We start from the raw sequence: 24,044 nt of genomic DNA, 5'->3' as shown, positions 1-24,044 counted from the left end.
TGTAGAAACTACTTGTCTTGACATACAGACGTAGCAAGCATTATCTGCATTAAGTATGAATGGTGCGCCTTTCAAAGGGCTCATGCACACGACCATTGTTTTTGTCCGTATTCAATCCACATTTTTTTGGGATCAGATACGGACCCATTCACTTTAAAGGGGCTGCAAAGGATGCGGACGTCCACATCCATATGTCTATCCCACAGCTCAAAAAAAAAAAGAATATGTCCTATTCTTGTCTGTATTATGGACGAGGATAGGACAGTTCTTTAGAGGGCCGGATGTTCCGTTCCTCATTTTCAATGGCCTGTATCCCTGTTTTGTGGACCTGCAATTTGCAAATCGCAAATACTGCTACGGCCGTGTGCTTGAGCCCTAATACTGAGGTGGGGTACGGTCACATGGTCAGGTTTCCTGAGGCAGTTTTGGGAGCCCAAATCTGGAGTGGATCATAAAAGGAGCGAAAGTATACAGGACAGATTTAATTTCTCCTCATTTTTGAGTCCACTCTTGGTTTTGGCTTCCATAACTGCTGTGGATTTTCAGTAATGGAACTGTGTGCGGACAATCCTCATCATTTACAAAATGGAAGAGATTTTGACAAATCTCATTTACACACTGGATGTTTTCCGCAACAAAATCCGCACATAACTTCACACGCGGTGTGGTTTTTGAAATCCAAATTGGCAGCACTTTCACCAAGATCTGCAGCAAACTCCATATTATTTTATTTTGCCATGGATTTTGGCCAGATTGCAGAAAAGCCACAGAGGACCTGCGATGTATGGCTGTCCCCTAAATCAGAACAGCACAGTACTGCCTAAATCTGTACAGATGGTGCTTACTACAACTGTATGTAAGACACTGAAGACAGAAGTGATAATCATGTGTGGCCATTATGGCATAGCCAGAACTCTTAAAGGGGTTGTCTCATCATGGACAATGGGGGCATATCGCTAGGATATGCCCCCATTGTCTTATAGATGCAGGTCCCACCGCTGGGACCCGCACCTATATCGAGAACGGAGCCCCGCAAGGGAAGGAGGGCGCACTGTGGAGCTCGCAGCCGCCCTCCATTCATTTTCTATGGGGACGGCGAAAATAGCCCAGAGCTGGCCCGGCTATTTCCGTCAGCCCCATAGAAATGAATGGGAGCGGGGGCCGTGCATGCGCTGTACGCTCCCATTCACTTCTATGGGGAGCCAGCTTGGTGGTAGCTAGACCAAAGTCCTCCAACCACCACCTTGCGGGGCTCCATTCTCGATATAGGTGCAGGTCCCAGTGGTGGGACCCGCACTTATCAGACAATGGGGGCATATCCTAGCGATATGCCCCCATTGTCCATGATGAGACAACCCCTTTAATGTAACAGGTCAGCAGATTTGTAAACATGACACTGGATGACCTGTTACATGTGCTCTTGGCAGCTGAAGACATCTGTGTTGGTCCCATGTTTATATGTGTCCATATTGCTGAGAAAAATTAAGTGTTAATATATGCAAATGAGCATCTAGGAGCAACAGGGGAGTTATCATTACACCTAGAGGCTCTGCTCTCTCTGCAACTTCTGCGGTCTTTGCACTTTGATTGAAACATCATAACACCTGTCAATCCTGCTGACAGATGCCCTTTAAATTACCATAATTGTTGAGTTAGGAGGATATGAGTATACGTCATTTACACAACACGAAACAATTTTATGCTGAATTCAAATTTTTTTGTGGCATATTTTTGTTATTTCAGTTTGTATCACAATCCAACTGCCAACAGTTCCTCAACACAGTCTGGTTTGGACAGTTAGCGAGCTACAGAAGGAAGCACACCTGCAAGAAGATATTGATTGTCCTCACAGTGGGGATTTGCTGGCCAATCCTTTCTCTGTGCTATCTGCTAGCCCCAAAGACACAAGTCGGCCGAATGATCCACACACCTTTCATGAAGTTTATCATCCATGGGGCATCTTACTTTACTTTCCTACTACTCCTTAACTTGTATTCCCTAGTCTACAATGAAGATAAGAAGAACACTATGGGACCAGCCTTGGAGAGAATAGACTACCTGCTCATTATATGGCTCATAGGTAAGCAAAGAGTTGTGCTTGTTTTACCTTAAAGGGGTTGTCTTGGGTTTTATAAGTGATGTCCTGTCCTCAGGCAATCAATGTCTGGTCGGCAGGGTTCTGACACCCCACTTCCCCCGCAATCAGCTGTTCTACAGTAGCTCTGGCGTCTGAAGTCAACACCAGAACCACACACTTTCATCCAACAGAGCTGTGTGATTCTGGTTCTGACCTCGGGTGCGGAAGCTATTCTGGATCAGCTGATTAGCAGGGATGTTGGATATTTATGGCCCTTGAAAAATCCTGGACAACCCCTTTAAGAATAATCTAAATTGATGCATTGGCATTTCTATTTAAAGAGGACCTGTCACCACTCCTGACATGTCTGTTTTTGTACGTAAATGTATTACCACATGAATGTAAAATTCTGGAGCATCTATTTTCATAACTCCATATTGTGTCATTCCTCTATTATTCCTGCTAGAAGTTTCTGAATAAAGGTACAGCTGGGTATTGCCAATGAAGGGTGTCATTGCTCAGACCAACACTATCCAGTGGCCAGTGGCAGACTGCGTGGTACCATTATTCAAAACATTTATAACAGGAGTAATAGAGCCAGGGCCGGTACAAGGCAGGGGCCGAAGGAGCGGGTGCCCTGGGCGCTACCATTTGCGGACAGGAGGGGGGCGCAGGTGAAGTGCCAGCAGTGTACAGCTTCACTGTACCACATTAGCCAAGCGCCACTTGCTGTGCTTGCTGTGCTGAGTGCGCTCCTGCACCCGCCTACACCAGCCATGTCAGCGCTGCTCCTTCTCTCCCCCTATGAATTTTGTGCCGACTGCGGCTCACGCCGGAGGCGAGGTGTGAGGTGAGAGAGGGTGGACTCGCGCAGCCTACAGGGAGCTGTGTCGGCGCGTGAGGAACAAGCCACGAGGAGCCTGCCTTCACTAGCTGCTACTCACACACAGACTGTAAAAAGTAAGAAAATAATGTAATACAAATAACAAACTAATTTTTTTCTTAAAAACGGGGGGGGGGGGGGGGGGGGGGCGCAGTTTGCCATCTTCGCCCTGGGCACCAAATGGCCTTGTCCCAGCCCTGAATAGAGCACTTGAACAACATAGAGTTGTAAGAATAGATGCTCCAGAATTCTTATTGCATGGAGTATGCAAGTAGCTACTAACGCCGACATGTCAGGAGAAGCGACGGGTCCGCTTTAATGTGATGTTAATATATACAGCCAGGTCCATAAATATTGGGACATCGACACAATTCTAACATTTTTGGCTCTATACACCACCACAATGGATTTGAAATGAAACGAACAAGATGTGCTTTAACTGCAGACTGTCAGCTTTAATTTGAGGGTATTTACATCCAAATCAGGTGAACGGTGTAGGAATTACAACAGTTTGCATATGTGCCTCCCACTTGTTAAGGGACCAAAAGTAATGGGACAGAATAATAATTATAAATCAAACTTTCACTTTTTAATACTTGGTTGCAAATCCTTTGCAGTCAATTACAGCCTGAAGTCTGGAATGCATAGACATCATCAGACGCTGGGTTTCATCCCTGGTGATGCTCTGCCAGGCCTCTACTGCAACTGTCTTCAGTTCCTGCTTGTTCTTGGGACATTTTCCCTTCAGTTTTGTCTTCAGCAAGTGAAATGCATGCTCAATCGGATTCAGGTCAGGTGATTGACTTGGCCATTGCATAACATTCCACTTCTTTCCCTTAAAAAAACTCTTTGGTTGCTTTTGCAGTATGCTTTGGGTCATTGTCCATCTGCACTGTGAAGCGCCGTCCAAGGAGTTCTGAAGCATTTGGCTGAATATGAGCAGATAATATTGCCCGAAACACTTCAGAATTCATCCTGCTGCTTTTGTCAGCAGTCACATCATCAATAAATACAAGAGAACCAGTTCCATTGGCAGCCATACATGCCCACGCCATGACACTACCACCGCCATGCTTTACTGATGAGGTGGTATGCTTAGGATCATGAGCAGTTCCTTCCCTTCTCCATGCTCTTCTCTTCCCATCACTCTTGTACAAGTTCATCTTGGTCTCATCTGTCCATAGGATGTTGTTCCAGAACTGTGAAGGCTTTTTTAGATGTCGTTTGGCAAACTCTAATCTGGCCTTCCTGTTTTTGAGGCTCACCAATGGTTACATCTTGTGGTGAACCCTCTGTATTCACTCTGGTGAAGTCTTCTCTTGATTGTTGACTTTGACACACATACACCTACCTCCTGGAGAGTGTTCTTCATCTGGCCAACTGTTGTGAGGGGTGTTTTCTTCACCAGGTAAAGAATTCTTCGGTCATCCACCACAGTTGTTTTCCGTGGTCTTCCGGGTCTTTTGGTGTTGCTGAGCTCACCGATGCGTTCCTTCTATTTAAGAATGTTCCAAACAGTTGTTTTGGTCACTCCTAATGTTTTTGCTCTCTCTCTGATGGGTTTGTTTTGTTTTTTCAGCCTAATGATGGCTTGCTTCACTGATAGTGACAGCTCTTTGGATCTCATTTTGAGAGTTGACAGCAACGGATTCCAAATGCAAATAGCACACTTGAAATGAACTCTGGACCTTTTATCTGCTCATTGTAATTGGGATAATGAGGGAATAACACACACCTGCCTATGGAACAGCTGAGAAGCCAATTGTCCCATTACTTTTGGTTCCTTAACAAGTGGGAGGCACATATGCAAACTGTTGTAATTCCTACACCGTTCACCTGATTTGGATGTAAATACCCTCAAATTAAAGCTGACAGTCTGCAGTTAAAGCACATCTTGTTTGTTTCATTTAAAATCCATTGAGGTGGTGTATAGAGTCAAAAATGTTACAATTGTGTCGATGTCCCAATATTTATGGACCTGACTGTACCTCCGCTGACGGGATCATTTTCTAATTTACCCATTAATTAAACTCAGGAAAAGATATTTGCTATTTCACTTATTTCTTTACCTCTTGATGGTATTCTCAGAAATTGTTCATTGCACTAAAATGCATAGCTGATGATGATGACATCTTCTGTAACATTCTCCTAGGCTTCACAGATGTACAGTGTGTCCTTTTGTATTATACTTGATATCTTTGTGTCTGGTTAAAACAAACGCATCCTGCTCTCTACACACTCGTTCAATATGGTTAACGTTTTGTTCACAATATTTTATTAATTTTGCTAATATCTATGTGTCCGCACTTGATAGTAAGGCACTACTAGTGACTATAACAAAGGTAAGTAAGACAATACTGTTCCCCATCAAAAGTGTCCCTCAGAGCTCATTGTTCTGTCCCCACATGAAGGCGAATGAAGGTGTAACTGATAATGACTTTGTGACTGTCCTACCTTCGTATCCAAGCAGTGGAGCAGACCGGACCGGCAGATGCTCAGGTTAGATGGATCCAGACGTAGACATGAGGATGCAATCAAACGTGGGTTTATTTGATCCAGAGCAGTGACATACAGTGATGCAATACAGGAATGCAGTAGATGCTGTCATGTGGATGTCTTTCCTGAGGCTAACTGCTGAGGCTACTGCTGAGGCTACTGCTGGTCAAAAACTGATGAAACATAGAATGTGTCGGCAGATAAGAACCATTTGGCCCATCTAGTCTGCCCAATATACTGAATACTATGGATAGCCCCCGGCCCTATCTTATATGAAGGATGGCCTTATGCCTATCCCATGCATGCTTAAACCCCTTCACTGTATTTGCAGCTACCACTTCGGCAGGAAGGCTATTCCATGCATCCACTACTCTCTCAGTAAAGTAATACTTCCTTATATTACTTTTAAACCTTTGCCCCTCTAATTTAAAACTGTGTCCTCTTGTGGTAGTTTTTCTTCTTTTAAATATGCTCTCTTCCTTTACCGAGTTGATTCCCTTTATGTATTTAAAAGTTTCTATCATATCCCCTCTGTCTCTTCTTTCTTCCAAGCTATACATATTAAGGTCCTTTAACCTTTCCTGGTAAGTTTTATCCTGCAATCCATGTACTAGTTTAGTAGCTCTTCTCTGAACTCTCTCTAGAGTATCTATATCCTTCTGGAGATATGGCCTCCAGTACTGCGCACAATACTCCAAGTGAGGTCTCACCAGTGTTCTGTACAGCGGCATAAGCACTTCACTCTTTCTACTGCTTATACCTCTCCCTATACATCCAAGCATTCTGCTGGCATTTCGTGCTGCTCTATTACATTGTCTTCCCACCTTTAAGTCTTCTGAAATAATTACTCCTAAATCCCTTTCCTCAGATACTGAGGTCAGGACTGTATACTGAGGTCAGGACTTCACAAGCCAAGGTGTGTGTCTCCAGTCACAAAGAATGCAGCACTGAAAAAGGCTACAGGAAGTGACAAGGCCCAAGGCTGCTAAAACCACGCCCAGAGATAAAACTTTATAGACAACGAACGAGGCGTGCAGCATACAAATTCCGGCCAGCAGATGGCAGTAGAGAACAATGGATAGAAACAACATAGGTAAAGAAGAAATAATACAGTGCGGAAATTCAATTTGACAAGAACAGCACACTCCCCGTCTGAAATTCACTTTGGGGATTTCACTATGACGAATGTCCATAAAATATAAACAACCTGTAGAAAAAAAACTTGTTAGAATGCAAAAACATAGATTAGTCCTATTTTCCAACTTGGAATGGAGAAGATCTGCGAAGCTTGATACAGTCCTGTTCACCCATCAGGGACGTTCTCGATGGGTCTCATCCAACTGGAGAAACGTTCAAAGCGCTGACAACCGAAGCTGGCGTTTTGCTTTGTTCCAGTGACTAATGCACTAACTTCAGCGCGGATTTCTGGATCATTATCCGGATCCTGGATGCTGAAAACTTCCTGTACACATTCGTCCGCCTCTCCAAGTAGAAACTCCTGACCTGTAAGCCAAGTAGAGTTAGTAAAGGAACCTATAGACATAGGCCTAGTGGCGTGATCTGCTGGATTAAGTTCGGATGGTACGTAGTGCCATTGTTCAGGTTTGGAGGACCTCCTGATTCTCTCTATGCGGTTACTAACGTACACATAAAATCGCTTGGTCCGATTGTGGATGTAACCTAAAACGACCTGTCGGTGTAATACTGGACTTCGGCTATGTCGACACCCAGTTCTTGTTGTACGAAATCCGCAATCTCCACTGCCAACACGGTCCCACAAAGTTCCAGTCTGGGAATAGTATGATCGGGCTTGGGGGCTAACTTAGCCTTACCAAAGACGAATCCAACGTGGTTTTGGTTGTTGGGTTCTGTCACCTTCAGATAGGCAACCGCTGCGATGGCCTCCGTGGAGGCGTCCGAGAACATGTGGAGTTCTTTCTTTATGCTAGAGGAAAGTGAGGTTTTAATATAGCATCTCGGGATGTGGATCTCATCCAAGGCACACAAGGATCGCTTCCAGGTTTCCCATTTTTGCTCTTTCTCGGAGGGAAGTGGGGTATCCCAATCGTTGACTGTTTCAGAAAACTGTCTCAGTAGAGATTTACCTTGTATGGTGATGGGCGCTACAAATTCCAGCGGATCAAATAGGCTGTTTACCACTGATAGGACGCCTCGTTTTGTGAATGGCTTGTCTGCACAACTTATCTGAAAACCGAAGGAGTCGGCTGAGAGATCCCATCTGAGGCCCAAGCTCCTCTGCACAGGTGGACTGTCCAGTTCCAAGTTTATGTCCTTGAATCCTGGTGCATGATCGCCTGATTCGAAGGCCCTCATAACGGCCAGGCTGTTTGAAGCAATTTTGTGTAGTCTAAGTTTAGCTTGGTACAACATACTTTGAGTCCTTTTGAGCAGATCGATAGCCGCTTCTTCAGTCGGTAGTGATTTGAGTCCATCGTCTACATAGAAGTCCTTTTCTACAAAGTCTCTGGCGTCTTTACCGTACTTTGATTCTCCCTCTAATGCAGTTCGCCGAAGGCCGTAAGTTGCCACGGCAGGTGAAGGGCTGTTTCCAAATACGTGTACCCTCATTCGATATTCTGCCATCTCTGCGTTGGTGTCGTTATTCTTGTACCACAGAAACCTGAGGAAATTCCGGTGGTCCTCTCTGACTACGAAACAGTGGAACATCTGTTCAATGTCAGCGGTGATGGCAACGAGCTTTTTTCTGAACCTCATCAGCACTCCAACTAGGTTATTCGTCAGATTAGGACCTGTGAGAAGGACATCATTAAGAGATACACCTTGATGTTTGGCACTTGAGTCGAAAACAACCCTAATTTGATTAGGTTTCCGTGGGTGATACACTCCAAATGAAGGCAAGTACCAGCACTCGTCGTTCTTCCCTAAGGAAGGAGCTGGTTCTGCATGGTTGTTGCGGAATATTTTGTCGATAAAGGCAACGATGTGTTCTCTCATCTCAGGCTTACTGTTCATTCATGGTACGTTGAAGAGAGTTAAATCTAGACAGAGCTTGTTCCCTATTGTTCGGGAGTCTCACCCTGGTAGCTCGGAAGGGTAATGGAGAAACCCAGTGATTGGTTTCGTCTTTAAGGAACTCATTGTCCATTATCTTGATAAATTCTCTGTCCTCTACTGACAAAGCTACTTTATCATCGTCCTTGCTTGTGTGAAAGACTAATCTTCCCAAGTTGTCGGCAAAGGGAGGAATGTCGTCAGGTGGTTGTATGAGGTCTGGAGGCTTCTCTTTCACCTCATAGTGATGAGGGCAAGGCTTAATGCAAGTTGTGCGTCCATCTCCACGCACGTACGTTTTGAAAGAGCGGATTCTTGGTTGATCCAAGCATACATTTCCTATGACCACCCATCCCAAGTCTAGTTTCTGGGCGTATGGTGCATAGTCGGGACCATTACACTGTTGACGCACCTTGTGTACCCTTAGATTGTCTCTGCCAAGCAGGAGTAGAATCTCGGCGTTGTTGTCCATAGGTGGGATAACGTTGGCTAGGTGCCTTAGGTGTGGATGGTGAAATGCAGCTTCCGGGGTAGGAATCTCATCCCTATGGTTGGGTATTTGATCGCATTCGATCAGCGTCGGTAGAGGTATTTCCGTATTTCCACTGACGGAACAAGCGATGAATCCTTGTGCCCTCCTGCCGCTAGTCTCTATGCGACCCGAGCAGGGGTTTAAGATGTAGGGTTCTGATGGTCCCTTTATTCCAAAGGCTTCAAAGAATTTAGGTCCTGCTAGGGAGCGGTTGCTTTGGTCGTCAATGATGGCATACATTTTTACTGCCTTTTCTGGTAGCCCCTCCGGGTAGACCTTGATTAGGCATATGCGGGCACAACATTTCTCACTCTGGCCCTCCCCACATACGTCCAAGCATGAGCAGGAAACAGCAGTGGCTGTGTTAGCGTGGTTCTGGGGCTCTCCGCCATGACTTTGAGCAGGACTGGTGGTGACGACAGCAGGTGAATCCCTTGTGAGTTTAGTTGGGTGCATAGCTGAGGCATGTCTTTCACTATGACACTCCTCACACTTGATAATGGATTTACAGTCCTTAGCCATGTGCTCCAATGAAGCGCAGCATCTGAAACATACCCCAAGCTCGGTGAGGACTTTCTTGCGCTCCTGTATGGTTTTGGATCTAAATCCTCTGCATTTGTTCAGTGAGTGTGGTTTTTTATGAATGGGACATTCACGATTGAAGGCCTTGTCTCCTGATGAGGTAGTGTACTGTCTACCAGTGGGTACTGCAGATGATGGTAGGTTAGTCTTTCTAACATTCACGCTGCTCTTAAAGTCTCTGTGTTTATGTACAATACTTTCATACCTTGATGATGGTGTCACTGAGGCTGTAGTATTGAACTCCAGGAAGTCAAGGCTGGGGTCATTCCTCATCTGGGACTGTTCATCGATGAATCTACACAAATGAATAAATGAGGGAAAAGTGACGTCATGCACTCTTTTGTACCTTGAGACTGATGCCGCCCACTTCTCTAGCAGGCTGTATGGTAACTTCACGACGATTGGGTTCACCCCATGGGCTGTATCCAGGTAGCACAGCCCGGACAGACGAGGGTCTCTTTTGGCGAGCTCCAGTTCCATGAGCAAATCACTTAAATCCTGAAGCTTGTGGACATCCTTGAGACTGATCTTGGGGACGTTCTGCAGTCTCCTGAATAGTGCCTTCTCTATTGCTTCTGCACTGCCAAAGGTGCGTTCGAGTCTCTGCCAGGCTGCAGCGAGACCTGCTTCTGCTTGTCCCACATAGACAGTTCTAAGGCTCTTGATGCGATTTGTGGAGCCTGGGCCCAGCCATTTGATCAAGAGGTCGAGCTCCTGCTCTGCGGTTAGGTTGAGGTTGGCGATGGCAGCTTTGAAGGTTGCCTTCCAGGCTCTGTAGCTCTCCGCACGGTCATCAAATTTTGAGAGACTGGTGTTAATTAGCTCTCTGCTCACCATAAACCTGGCAAACTCAGACATATCTGATTTCTCACTGCTTGTTGCCATGACAACTTGTGATGCCCCTGGGGCGTATAGGTTGCGTGGCGTGAAAGGGTGAGATGCTTCCGGGTAGAATGATGTTGCTGCAGGGTTGAGCTGTGGTCTAGCCTCTGTAGATTCTGATGACTGCTGCTTGAGCTGTGGAGGTAGGCCAGGAAACACCTGGTAGCCATCTTGCTGTAATAACTGTCCTTGAGAGGGTGCGTCTGGGCGACTGTTATTGGATTGCTCGGGTGCTGTGGGTATCGCTGGCACTGCAGGTAGAGCTGACTTGGAGGTTTCAGTGTTGTTGGCTTGGACAGTACTGCATACTGGGGGTGGTGCAGATAACTGTTTCAGTACATAGTCGCTGGTGCGATCAACTGGATCGTCTATCTCCTCTGGTGGCAAGCAGACTGAATCAAAGCCTTGGCTCAATGCTTGCTCAAGTAGTCTTACCTTTGCTAATGCAATTTCCTCTTCCCTCTCTGATTCAAGGATCTTTATTCGAGCCTCTGCTTCTGCCCTCTTGGCTTCTGCCTCCGCTTCTGCCCTCTTGGCTTCCGCTTCTGCCCTCTTGGCCACCGCCTCTGCTTCTGCCCTCTTGGCTACTGCCTCCGCTTCAGCCATCTTGGCCGCCGTCTGTGCTTCTGCCCTCGCAAGGACTTCTTTTTCGGTGAAGGAACGCCTCACTTTGGATTGCTCTGCATTTATGCGGGCCTCTAGTAATCTGTCGCTCAGGGCGGAGCTTCTAGAGCATGATGATCTGTAGGACCGTAAGGAATGTTTGGACGAATGCGATCTGTGTGATCTAGTTTCTTGCAAATGAGAGATGCGGAGTTCCACTTTATCTTTAGCGTCCAGCACCATGGCGTCTCTTTGTCTGTCTATTGATTCTGCCTTGCACGATTCTGACGGGGCTTCTTCAATATTAGAGTCTTTTAGAAAGGTTATATACCTTGTGGACAGTCTCTTGTATCTTTCATGGGCTGCGTTCAGCCGCCCGAAGGCGACTTGTAAACTGGTGGCATCGCCTGAGGAGGACTTAAGTCCTGATATGAGGGAGGAAACTCGTTCCCATAGCTCTTCCAGGTTGTCACATAGCTCATCTTTCATGGTGTGATAGTTTTCTGTGATCTTTATAGTTGGTTTGAGAGAGCGCCTTGGTCGCGTGACTTGGTCTGCTGGAAGTGTGGGTTCTACCTCCAGCTCTTCATAATGATCAGCATCAGGTTGCATTTGCTTTATTTCATCACTGGGGAACTGTACGAGGTCCTTTTCGGCCATTTTGATTTAAGGTGCGCTGTCTCTTTAAGAAAATGAACTTTTGAATTGGGGGTTGAAAATTGCTGTGCGGCTCAGATGAGGCACCCCGATGAGTTTCCCAAGGTGTCCTGAGTGAATTGCGGGGTTTTGGTTTGAGGGAGGCCCCGCGTGCGTGAACAGTTCTTATATCATGCGAGCAAGGGTTAATATAGGATGTAGAAAGTGGCTTGGCGAGTAGTGGAGGACTTCCAGGCGAGAGTATATCTACTGCGGACACGCCGTGCTTCCCCTTAGGCTTATGGGACATGCACTGTTGCTGGGCAGATTTGCTGCGAGTGGGCCTGTTGCAGGGGAGGTTCCTGAGTGTGGCACTGGGCTCTGAGGGAACCTGTAGCCGGGCATTGGACATTCAGACGGATATTGACTGGAGTATAAGGCTTTAAGGCAGTTTTTGACTGTTGTGTCCCCACATGAAGGCGAATGAAGGTGTAACTGATAATGACTTTGTGACTGGCCTACCTTCGTATCCAAGCAGTGGAGCAGACCGGACCGGCAGATGCTCAGGTTAGATGGATCCAGACGTAGACATGAGGATGCAATCAAACGTGGGTTTATTTGATCCAGAGCAGTGACATACGGTGATGACATACAGGAATGCAGTAGATGATGTGATGTGGATGTCTTTCCTGAGGCTAACTGCTGAGGCAACTGCTGGTCAAAGACTGATGCCTTCACAAGCCGAGGTGTGTGTCTCCAGTCACAAAGGATGCAGCACTGAAAAAGGCTACAGGAAGTGACCAGGCCCAAGGCTGCTAAAACCACGCCCAGAGATAAAACTTTATAGACAACGAACGAGGCGTGCAGCATACAAATTCCGGCCAGCAGATGGCAGTAGAGAACAATGGATAGAAACAACATAGGTAAAACAAGAAATAATACAGTGCGGAAATTCAATTTGACAAGAACAGCACACTCATCCCATAAAATAAATCCATCTAAATACAACTAATACGTGCACAAATTAGCAACACAACATACTGTAGATAATTACAGTGTCCACGACACAGTATGGAAAATTCTAATACAATGGTTATCTGCTCTAACAGTCCTCACTGAGGCACACTTTTTAATATTTTATAGATTTTTGGGGGAGAAAATAAATTCTAGTCTACATTATAAATGCCATTTGCTGAAGTGAGACAACCCCTTTAATCTATATAAAACTAACATATGGTCACCCACAAAACAAGTAAAAAGGTACAAAGTACCTACAATTAGTCCAATAAATTCTGATAGAGACAAGATTAATTTCCCTAAGACCTCTTTCACACGAACGCGTGCGCTCTGTTGCCGTATTGCGGACCGCATTTGTGGATCCGCAATACACGGGCGCCGTTCCGTGAGCATTCCGCATCACGGATGCGGGTCCATTTATTTCAATGGGTCCTCAAATCCGGAAATGCGGAACAGAAGCGCGGAATGGAACTCTTACGGAACACTACGGAGTGCTTCCGTGGGGTTTCGTCCCGTACTTCCGTTACGCAAAAAAGATAGAACATGTCCTATCTTTTAGCGAAACGGGCGGATCTCAGACCCATTAAAGTGAATGCCCCACAGTTGGTGTTTGTGCATTGCAAATTGCGGGCCGCAGCACGGCCGTGGGGCGCACACGTTCGTGTGCAAGAGGCCTAAGGCTACTTTCACACTTGCATTGTTTTTTTCCGGTATTGAGATCCGGCAGAGGATCTCAATACTGGAAAAAAACATTTCTGTTTAGTCCCCATGCATTCTGAGTGGAAATAGAGATTCTTTCAGAATGCATCAGGATGTTCCGGCAGTATTCTGTTTTGTGACCGGACACAAAACCGCTGCAAGTTGCAGTTTTGTGTCTGGTCATGAAAATAGAAAAAAATGGATCCAGCACAGAAAACAATGTAAGTCAATGGTGACAGATCAGTTTTTAATGGAGCGTAAAAAAAACCTGGATCTGTCACCCATTGACTTTCAATGTATTTAGTGATGGGTTTGCTTTTTTTCCATTTTGATTTCACACGACAGCATACTAACAGAACGGATACAAAATACAACTGATCCGTTTAATTCCGGTATAGAGACTTTTTGCCGGATCTCAATACCGGAATTAACAAAGCAAGTGTGAAAGTAGCCTAAGTGTAATCCTATGCATATATAGATAAAGCAATACAGTATACAGTATAGGACAATCCATAGATAATTACAAGAGACAGGCGGGGGAAAGGGGAGTTACAAGGCAAATATGACTGCAGAAAAAATTATTACAAAGGGAGTCTGTGAAGCTTCTCATTCATCCAGGTAATGGTATATCAGTAGTAATAATTCAGAGAAACTGGACTTGTATTTTTTCTTGAAGACATTTCACTAGACATCCGACTGGCTTTCTTAAGTAGAATGGCTTGTACAAGAATTCTGAATTAAATACTGGTGACTCATGCTGCAGTCATGGAGGTAAGGTGTCAGTTTTGACTGGGATTGCGTTACGTTGTTCCGTTTTATCGCGCGGGTGCAATGTGTTTTGCACGCGAGTGATAAGAAAACTGAATGTGGTACCCACGGAATGCATAGTACAGAATGCATAGTACAATAGGCCCGGAGGGGTTAAAAAATAAAAATAAAAATTAACTCTCCTTAATCCATTTGTTCGCGCAGCCGGCATCTCTTCTGTCTTCTTCTTTGAGGAATAGGACCTTTGATGACGTCACTGCGCTCATCACATGGTCCATCACATGATCTTTTACCATGGTGATGGATCATGTGACGGACCATGTGATGAGCGCAGTGACGTCATCAAAGGTCCTTTTCCTGTGCACAGCAAAGAAGAAGACAGAAGAGAAGCCGGGCTGCGCGATCAGATGGATTAAGGTGAGTTATATTATTTTTTAACCCCTCCAGCCCTATTGTACTATGCATTCTGTATTAATAATGCTATTATTTTCCCTTATAACCATGTTTTAAGGGAAAATAATAATGATCGGGTCCCCATCCCAATCATCTCCTAGCAACCGTGCGTGAAAATCGCACCGCATCCGCACTTGCTTGCGGATGCTTGCGATTTTCACGCAGTCCCATTCACGTGAAAAACGCAGAATATAGAACATGCTGCGATTTTCACGCAATGCACAAGTGATGTGTGAAAATCACCGCTCATGTGAACAGCCCCATAGAAATGAATGGGTCCAGATTCAGTGCGGGTGCAATGCGTTCACGTCACGCATCGCACCCGCAAGGAAATCTCGCTCGTGTGAAAGGGAGTCCACATATATTGTATACAGGGGGGTCAGGGTAAACCAAAAGCATTAAAAGTGTCCCGGAGTCCCAAACTTCATGAAACAAGTTCACTGTGTTGTGAAGTGATGCTGTTAAATTCTCTAATGAGCGCAATTCTTTCCGTCTGGCAGTACATTTTAAATAGGAAGGAGGGGCAGTTTTTCTCCAAGGCCTAACAATAAGGCCCCTTGAACGCATAGCACCCGCACTGAATCCTGACCCATTCATTTCAATAGGTCTGTGCTTTTTCATGCATCAGTTCTGCGTTGCGTGAAAAACGCTGCATGTTCTATATTATGCGTTTTTCACGCAGCCCTGGCCCCATAGAAGTGAATGAGGCTTCAGTGAAAATCGCATTGCATCCGCAAGCAAGTGCGGATGCAATGTGTTTTCCACTGATGGTTGCTAAGAGATGTTGTTTTTAAGCCTTCAGTTTTTATCACGCGCGTGAAAAAAGCTTCAAAGCGCATTGCACTCGCGCGGAAAAAACTGAACAACTGAACACAATCGCAGACAAAACTGACTGAACTTGCTTGCAAAATGGTGTGAGCTCCACTGAACGCATCCTGAACGCATCCATAGCCAATCCGTCACGCTCGTGTGAAAGGGGCCTAAGTATTTTTGCTGCTGTACAGATCTAGAGAAACAACCTGGAGAACCATTTACCTAGGAACATAGGTGGGAAATTCAGCAGGTAAAGTAGAGGTTCTAATAGATAGTCACCAAAAATAAGTCTCCAGCTAGTGCCCGAACCTCATTGCAGAGGGGGACTACAAGAGAACATTCCCAAAATATATGAAAGAGGGTTTCAGTTGATCATAGGCATCACTAACAGGTATAGAGAGGTTAAGAGGGTGTAGAATGGCTGGAATATGGTACCAATGCATCAGCAATTTCTATCCAGTTTCCTTGTAGGTTGTACAAATAGAAGATTTAGCTGCCATACTCCAAACAATTTGCCTTGTAGCAGGAGGTATCAATCTCCTCAGGGTATCTGTCCATTTATCCATCTACCCGTGATTAGGCGTCTGACCAGCCGGGGCACCCCTTTACAAGCAAGTAAGGGCTCATGTACACGAGCGTAAGGGCTCTGTGCCCACAATGCTGACCACAAATAGTGGTCCGCAAAGCATTGGCACCGGCTGGCAGTGCTGTGGATGCAGACCAATTGACTTGATCTGCAAGATATGGAAAAAGATAGGACATGTCTTATCTTTTTCAGAGTGGAGGCACGGACCTGAAAGCCCATGGAAGCGCTTCATAGTGTTTCTGCGGGCTTCCGATCCGTGCCTTCCGCTCCGCAATAGATAAGACATGTTCTATCTTTGGTCATATCTGGCAGATCGTGGACTCCTTCAAGTCAATTGGTTCGCATCCGCAGCACGGAGTGCACATGGCCAGTGCCAGTATACTGTGGACCACCCATTTGCACTCCGCAATACGGGCATGGAACCCTTACGGTCGTGTGCATGAGCCCTAACCGTGAGTAGAGGAATAGGAAGGAATTTATCACTCATTGCACTCCAGAATTCTGTCTTCAAAAAGTTGCACTGCAGGGCTTTGCGACTTTTTGGGTTTACTTGCGCAAAAATGTTGTGACTTTTTGCATTTTGGTACACCTCTCACCCTAGTTTTGAAAAGTGGATGGGAAATTGTGTGTGGTTAGCTATATTAATTAGTGTAAAAGTCTCAATAAATGTCACAAACTCTCTCCAGTGACATAAAAAACCGGAGTAGCATTTCTAAAAGTGTTAGGTTTAAGGCTACTTTCACACTGGTGTTCGGGGCTCCGCTTGTGAGTTCCGTTTGAAGGCTCTCACAAGCGGCCCCGAACGGATCCGTACAGCCCCAATGCATTCTGAGTGGATGCGGATCTGCTCAGAATGCATCAGTCTGGCACCGTTTGGCCTCCGTTCCTGCAGCAAATGTAACAATGTGTGACATTTGATAAACCTGCCACTAAGTACACCAACTAAAGAAAAACTGACTTCAAATATTACCCTCATGTCCAGCTGTTTACAAGATGATGAACTAATATTTGATAGTTGTACCTGCAAACCTCACATAGGAGTGATGGATATATCAGCATAACCTCATACTGTTCTTATAAGATTAATGACATACATGATTTGTGAATGGTCTATGGCTGTTACATAATCAGTATTTTCCATTGACTGTACTGTATACTGTATAATCTAAGTGGTGCACTTTACAATAATACATACATCACGAGTAGGAATGAGCTAACTTGTGTTTCAAGTTTGGCGTACAAAGTTCGGGTTATCTAAGAATTCTGTTATGGATTCCGCTATCACGGACCATTATGGTCTGCGGTAGCCATAACAGAATTCTTAGATAACCCGAACCTTGTACGTCGAACTTGAAACACATGTTCGCTCATCCCAAATCACGAGGGCACGGCAGGTGCCTTACTATTAACTACTTCAGGTCGTGGATCTGATTTCAAATTCAGAATTTTTCGGACATATTTTTGTTAGATTTACCCAGCAGAGGAAATATTTCTATGGTTTTATTGAAATATTTTATTATACTGTATTTTACTGTTTACATTATATTGCTATTTGATGCACTTTATCAGCTGTCGACATATCAGTTGTATGTTAATGTATGTTATTGGATGAGTTTTAAGGAGCACATTTTTATGAGGAATAGTATTGTCTTCCTGTAGTGAAGGTTTGAAACCGCGCTGCTTATGATTTAGTCATCCGATGCACAAGTGAATGAAACAGGGTATTAGCCTTCGTCCTCCTCTCTCAAAGGGTTCGATCCTCCTCAGACCGCCTCCTCTACAGGATTAAATGACCGGCATATAGTGAAGTACCCTCTTAGTTGTTAATATAAAAAGGTTTTATTCTACTCACAGACAAGGGTAGATAGCAGGCATATCACAATGATAAAATCAAACAACGTTCCTGTGAATGTGTTATAGTAAGTAACAAGTTTGGACATATGTGAGCTTATTAAAGGGGTTTTCCGGGTGTTTGATATTGATGACCTATTCTCAGGACAGGTAATCAATTTCCGATCGGCAGGGGACCGACACCCGGCACCCCCGCCAATCAGCCGTTTGAGGAGACCTCCTCACAGCTTATTATGCAAAGCACTGTTCATTGGATAGTGGCTGTCCTTTGTATTGCACTTCAACCCTATTCATTGAAATGGGACTGAGCTGCACCTAGGCCATGTAACTGGAACGCCACAGTCTCTTGAAACAGCTGGAGAGGTGGCCACACATTAGCAGTTCTCTCCATTCACTTCTATATTGTCACGGGGTTCCAAAGGTGCACTCGGTCCCCCATTGCCCGCAGAACTGTTGCTTAGCTTTTGGAATGAGGTTCTGTGTTTGACCTCATTCCCAGGGCGGCTTTATCGCGGAGCTTCCATGCTTTTCAACCCACTGAGACGCCGCCTGAATCCATCCTACCAGCAAACATCTTCTTAGCGGCTCTAACCCAGGATATCTCGGCTCGCATTAAGGCTGAACAACATCTGGCACCGGCATCCACCCCAACAGATAAGTTGTTTGTTCCCGTACAATTTCGTCTCCAGCTGTTGGGTGAGTGTCAAGATTCTGCCTTTTGTGGACATCCGGGTATTGAGGGCACTAAGGATCTGGTTTCTAGATCTTATTGGTGGCCCACTCTGACCAGGGATGTCAAGTCCTACGTGTCAGCCTGTGAGGTTTGTGCCAGGTCTAAGACACCTAGGACTCGCCCTGCTGGTAACCTACGACCCCTACACATTCCCAGTAGACCCTGGTCCCATATCTCGATGGACTTTATAACTGACCTACCGCTGGCGGAGGGTAAGACTGTGGTTTGGGTAGTGGTCGATAGGTTTAGCAAGATGGTTCATTTCATTCCCCTGTCTAAACTTCGGAATGCTAAAACCCTGGCGTCTATTTTTGTGAGAGAGATTTTGTTCGTTTACATGGCATCCCGGAAAATATTGTTTCGGACAGGGGTGTGCAGTTTGTGTCCAAATTCTGGAGGGCCTTCTGTCAAAGATGTAAAATTTCGTTGTCTTTTTCTTCCGCCTACCATCCTGAGAGTAATGGGCAGACTGAACGCCTTAATCAGTCTGTGGAACAATTCCTGAGGTTGTATGTTGCTGATGACCAGCAATTATGGGTCAAATTCCTTCCGTTGGCTGAATTTGCTCTGAATAACTGTGTCAATTCTTCTGCTGGGGTCTCCCCTTTCTTTTGTAACCATGGTTTTCATCCCCGTTTTCATTCTGGGTCGTCCGTCTCCTCCTCTAACCCTGAAGCTGATAAACTCTCCTCCGAACTGTGCACAGTTTGGGCCCGGGTTCAATCGAACCTAGAAAAGGCTCAATGTTCTCAAAAACTCAAGGCCGATAGGAGACGTTCAAGGGGGGTAAACTTTCAGGTTGGGGATAAAGTATGGTTGTCCTCCAAGAATCTATCTCTCAAGGTAACTTCTAAAAAATTTGCTCCTCGTTTTATTGGACCATATAAGATCACGGAAGTGATTAACCCGGTATCTTTTAGGTTGGAGCTGCCTGAGTCATTCCACATTCATAATGTGTTCCATAAATCTCTGCTTAAAAAATATTTTGAACCGGTAGTACCATCAAAAGCCTCGCCTCCGCCAGTTCTTGTTAATGATGCTGTCGAGTATGTGGTGTCTAAAATAGTGGATGTCAGGAAGGTGCGTAATTCCTTGCAGTACCTGATTCACTGGAAGGGGTATGGACCTGAAGAGAGATCTTGGGTACCTGCCAGGGAGGTTCATGCTCCTAGACTTGTTCGTAAATTTCATTTAGAACACCCTGAAAAGCCATCGCCTGAAGTCTTGGGTCCGGTGGCCCCTCGTAAAAGGGGGGGTACTGTCACGGGGTTCCGAAGGCTCCCTGCTCCTAGTCTGCCTTGAGCGCCGAGCTGATCACTCGGTGCTCGACTGGTTGGTCTGTCGGTCATGTCACGCTGGCCACGTCACATGACCCTCACTCCCCACTATAAATACAGGCAGCCTGCTGGCTACAGGTTGCCTGTTAATTTCTAGGTTCCTGGCTATTTGTTGGACTACTGAATATTTACCTGATCCTGTTCCCTGACGATCCTCTGCCTGCTCCTCCTGTACTGCGCATACATCCTGGTATTGTGACCTCGGCTCCCACCTGACTACTCTCTTTGGACTCCTCTTGTACTTCGCTACTCTCCTTGTATTTGACCCCGGCTTCTCCTGACCATTCTTTGCTTAATCCGTTGTACTGCGTAGCTCTCTTGGTTCTGACCGGTCCCGTATTTTGTCTTGTCTGTCTTCCCTGCACATATCCTAAGTTAGGGACTGCCGTCCAGTTGTCCCCTGTCATCAGGACTCGTGAGTAGGGATGAGCGAACCCGAACTGTATAGTTCGGGTTCGTACCGAATTTTGGGGTGTCCGTGACACGGACCCGAACCCGAACATTTTCGTAAAAGTTCGGGTTCGGTGTTCGGCGCTTTCTTGGCGCTTTTTGAAAGGCTGCAAAGCAGCCAATCAACAAGCGTCATACTACTTGCCCCAAGAGGCCATCACAGCCTTGCCTACTATTGGCATGGCTGTGATTGGCCAGTGCACCATGTGACCCAGCCTCTATTTAAGCTGGAGTCACGTAGCGCCGCACGTCACTCTGCTATGATCAGTATAGGGAGAGGTTGCAGCTGCGACGTTAGGGCGAGATTAGGCAGATTAACTCCTCCAAAAGACTTCATTCTGTGATCGATCTGCAGCTGTGGATCATTGAAGTGCTATTATTGACTTGCTCACTTTTTTGAGGCTGCCCAGAGCGTTTTTAGATCACTTTTTTTCTGGGGTGATCGGCGGCCATTTTGTGACTTGTGGTGCGCCAGCACGAGCTATCACCAAGTGTATATAACCATCGATAGAGTGGTTATTTTGTGCTATATCCTACATCAGCTGCAGGCTGAGCCTGTGTCACCGAAGTGCATTTAACCATCAACAGTCTGGTTATTTTTTGGCCATATACTACATCAGCTGCAGGCTGAGCCTGTTTCACCCAAGTGCATTTAACCATCAACAGTCTGATTATTTTTTGGCCATATACTACATCAGCTGCAGGCTGAGCCTGTGTCACCGAAGTGCATTTAACCATCAACAGTCTGGTTATTTTTTGGCCATATATTACATCAGGGGCAAGTTGAGCCTGTCACCCAGCGCCTAAAAAATAGACCTGACATTTCTATTCAACCAAATCTGCACAGTTTTAGCTGGTCAAGTTATTTGTAGTGACCGTCAAAGCAGGCTTTTTGTTCTGGGTTGAAAAAGCATTCCCAAATTTGCCATTCTGAAAATAACTAGTTTGTGGTATTTCAGGCCTACTTGAAATCTATCCCAAAAAGAAAATCTTCCATTAAAGTTATTGATAGTATCATTCAGAAAAACCTAAGACACACGCTAGCGTGCTGATAGAAGTGTCATTCTGTGATTAAAGCTATAACTGTCACACAGCGCAAAAAAAAACAGGTCTCACATCTCTATTCAACCAAATCTGCACAGTTTTAGCTGGTCAAGTTATTTGTAGTGACCGTCAAAGCAGACTTTTTGTTCTGGGTTGAAAAAGCATTCCAAAATTTGCCATTCTGAAAATAACTAGTTTGTGGTATTTCAGGCCTACTTGAAATCTATCCCAAAAAGAAAATCTTCCATTAAAGTTATTGATAGTATCATTCAGAAAAACCTAAGACACACGCTAGCGTGCTGATAGAAGTGTCATTCTGTGATTAAAGCTATAACTGTCACACAGCGCAAAAAAAAACAGGTCTCACATCTCTATTCAACCAAATCTGCACAGTTTTAGCTGGTCAAGTTATTTGTAGTGACCGTTAAAGCAGACTTTTTGTTCTGGGTTGAAAAAGCATTCCCAAATTTGCCATTCTGAAAATAACTAGTTTGTGGTATTTCAGGCCTACTTGAAATCTATCCCAAAAAGAAAATCTTCCATTAAAGTTATTGATAGTATCATTCAGAAAAACCTAAGACACACGCTAGCGTGCTGATAGAAGTGTCATTCTGTGATTAAAGCTATAACTGTCACACAGCGCAAAAAAAAACAGGTCTCACATCTCTATTCAACCAAATCTGCACAGTTTTAGCTGGTCAAGTTATTTGTAGTGACCGTCAAAGCAGACTTTTTGTTCTGGGTTGAAAAAGCATTCCCAAATTTGCCATTCTGAAAATAACTAGTTTGTGGTATTTCAGGCCTACTTGAAATCTATCCCAAAAAGAAAATCTTCCATTAAAGTTATTGATAGTATCATTCAGAAAAACCTAAGACACACGCTAGCATGCTGATAGAAGTGTCATTCTGTGATTAAAGCTATAACTGTCACACAGCGCAAAAAAAAACAGGTCTCACATCTCTATTCAACCAAATCTGCACAGTTTTAGCTGGTCAAGTTATTTGTAGTGACCGTCAAAGCAGACTTTTTATTCTGGGTTGAAAAAGCATTCCTAAATTTGCCATTCTGAAAATAACTAGTTTGTGGCATTTCAGGCCTACTTGAAATCTATCCCAAAAAGAAAATCTTCCATTAAAGTTATTGATAGTATCATTCAGAAAAACCTAAGACACACGCTAGCGTGCTGATAGAAGTGCCATTCTGTGATTAAAGCTATAACTGTCACACAGCGCAAAAAAAAACGGGTCTCACATCTCTATTCAACCAAATCTGCACAGTTTTAGCTGGTCAAGTTATTTGTAGTGACCGTCAAAGCAGACTTTTTGTTCTGGGTTGAAAAAGCATTCCCAAATTTGCCATTCTGAAAATAACTACTTTGTGGTATTTCAGGCCTACTTAAAATCTATCCCAAAAAGAAAATCTTCCATTAAAGTTATTGATAGTATCATTCAGAAAAACCTAAGACACACGCTAGCGTGCTGATAGAAGTGTCATTCTGTGATTAAAGCTATAACTGTCACACAGCGCAAAAAAAAACAGGTCTCACATCTCTATTTAACCAAATCTGCACAGTTTTAGCTGGTCAAGTTATTTGTAGTGACCGTCAAAGCAGACTTTTTGTTCTGGGTTGAAAAAGCATTCCCAAATTTGCCATTCTGAAAATAACTAGTTTGTGGTATTTCAGGCCTACTTGAAATCTATCCCAAAAAGAAAATCTTCCATTAAAGTTATTGATAGTATCATTCAGAAAAACCTAAGACACACGCTAGCGTGCTGATAGAAGTGTCATTCTGTGATTAAACCTATAACTGTCACACAGCGCAAAAAAAAACAGGTCTCACATCTCTATTCAACCAAATCTGCACAGTTTTAGCTGGTCAAGTTATTTGTAGTGACCGTCAAAGCAGACTTTTTGTTCTGGGTTGAAAAAGCATTCCCAAATTTTCCATTCTGAAAATAACTAGTTTGTGGTATTTCAGGCCTACTTGAAATCTATCCCAAAAAGAAAATCTTCCATTAAAGTTATTGATAGTATCATTCAGAAAAACCTAAGACACACGCTAGCGTGCTGATAGAAGTGTCATTCTGTGATTAAAGCTATAACTGTCACACAGCGCAAAAAAAAACAGGTCTCACATCTCTATTCAACCAAATCTGCACAGTTTTAGCTGGTCAAGTTATTTGTAGTGACCGTCAAAGCAGACTTTTTGTTCTGGGTTGAAAAAGCATTCCCAAATTTGCCATTCTGAAAATAACTAGTTTGTGGTATTTCAGGCCTACTTGAAATCTATCCCAAAAAGAAAATCTTCCATTAAAGTTATTGATAGTATCATTCAGAAAAACCTAAGACACACGCTAGCGTGCTGATAGAAGTGTCATTCTGTGATTAAAGCTATAACTGTCACACAGCGCAAAAAAAAACAGGTCTCACATCTCTATTCAACCAAATCTGCACAGTTTTAGCTGGTCAAGTTATTTGTAGTGACCGTCAAAGCAGACTTTTTGTTCTGGGTTGAAAAAGCATTCCCAAATTTGCCATTCTGAAAATAACTAGTTTGTGGTATTTCA

General features: G+C 44.5%; 1 protein-coding gene across 2 annotated transcripts in view; it reads left to right on the top strand.

Moving 5' to 3' along the window:
* Positions 1–24,044, top strand: part of TRPC1 (transient receptor potential cation channel subfamily C member 1) — a 193,231-nt gene that overhangs the window by 53,456 nt on the left and 115,731 nt on the right. For both annotated transcript variants that reach the window (XM_040428059.1, XM_040428058.1), the window contains one exon: positions 1,744–2,080. In XM_040428059.1, coding sequence (XP_040283993.1) covers positions 1,744–2,080 — 337 coding nt within the window. The remainder of the gene's footprint in view (positions 1–1,743; positions 2,081–24,044) is intronic.

This window comes from Bufo bufo, chromosome 4 (assembly GCF_905171765.1).
Source record: "Bufo bufo chromosome 4, aBufBuf1.1, whole genome shotgun sequence".
NCBI classification, from domain to species: domain Eukaryota; kingdom Metazoa; phylum Chordata; class Amphibia; order Anura; family Bufonidae; genus Bufo; species Bufo bufo.
The sequence above is the reverse complement of the archived record's forward strand: the minus strand, read 5'-3'. Positions and strand labels throughout refer to the sequence as shown.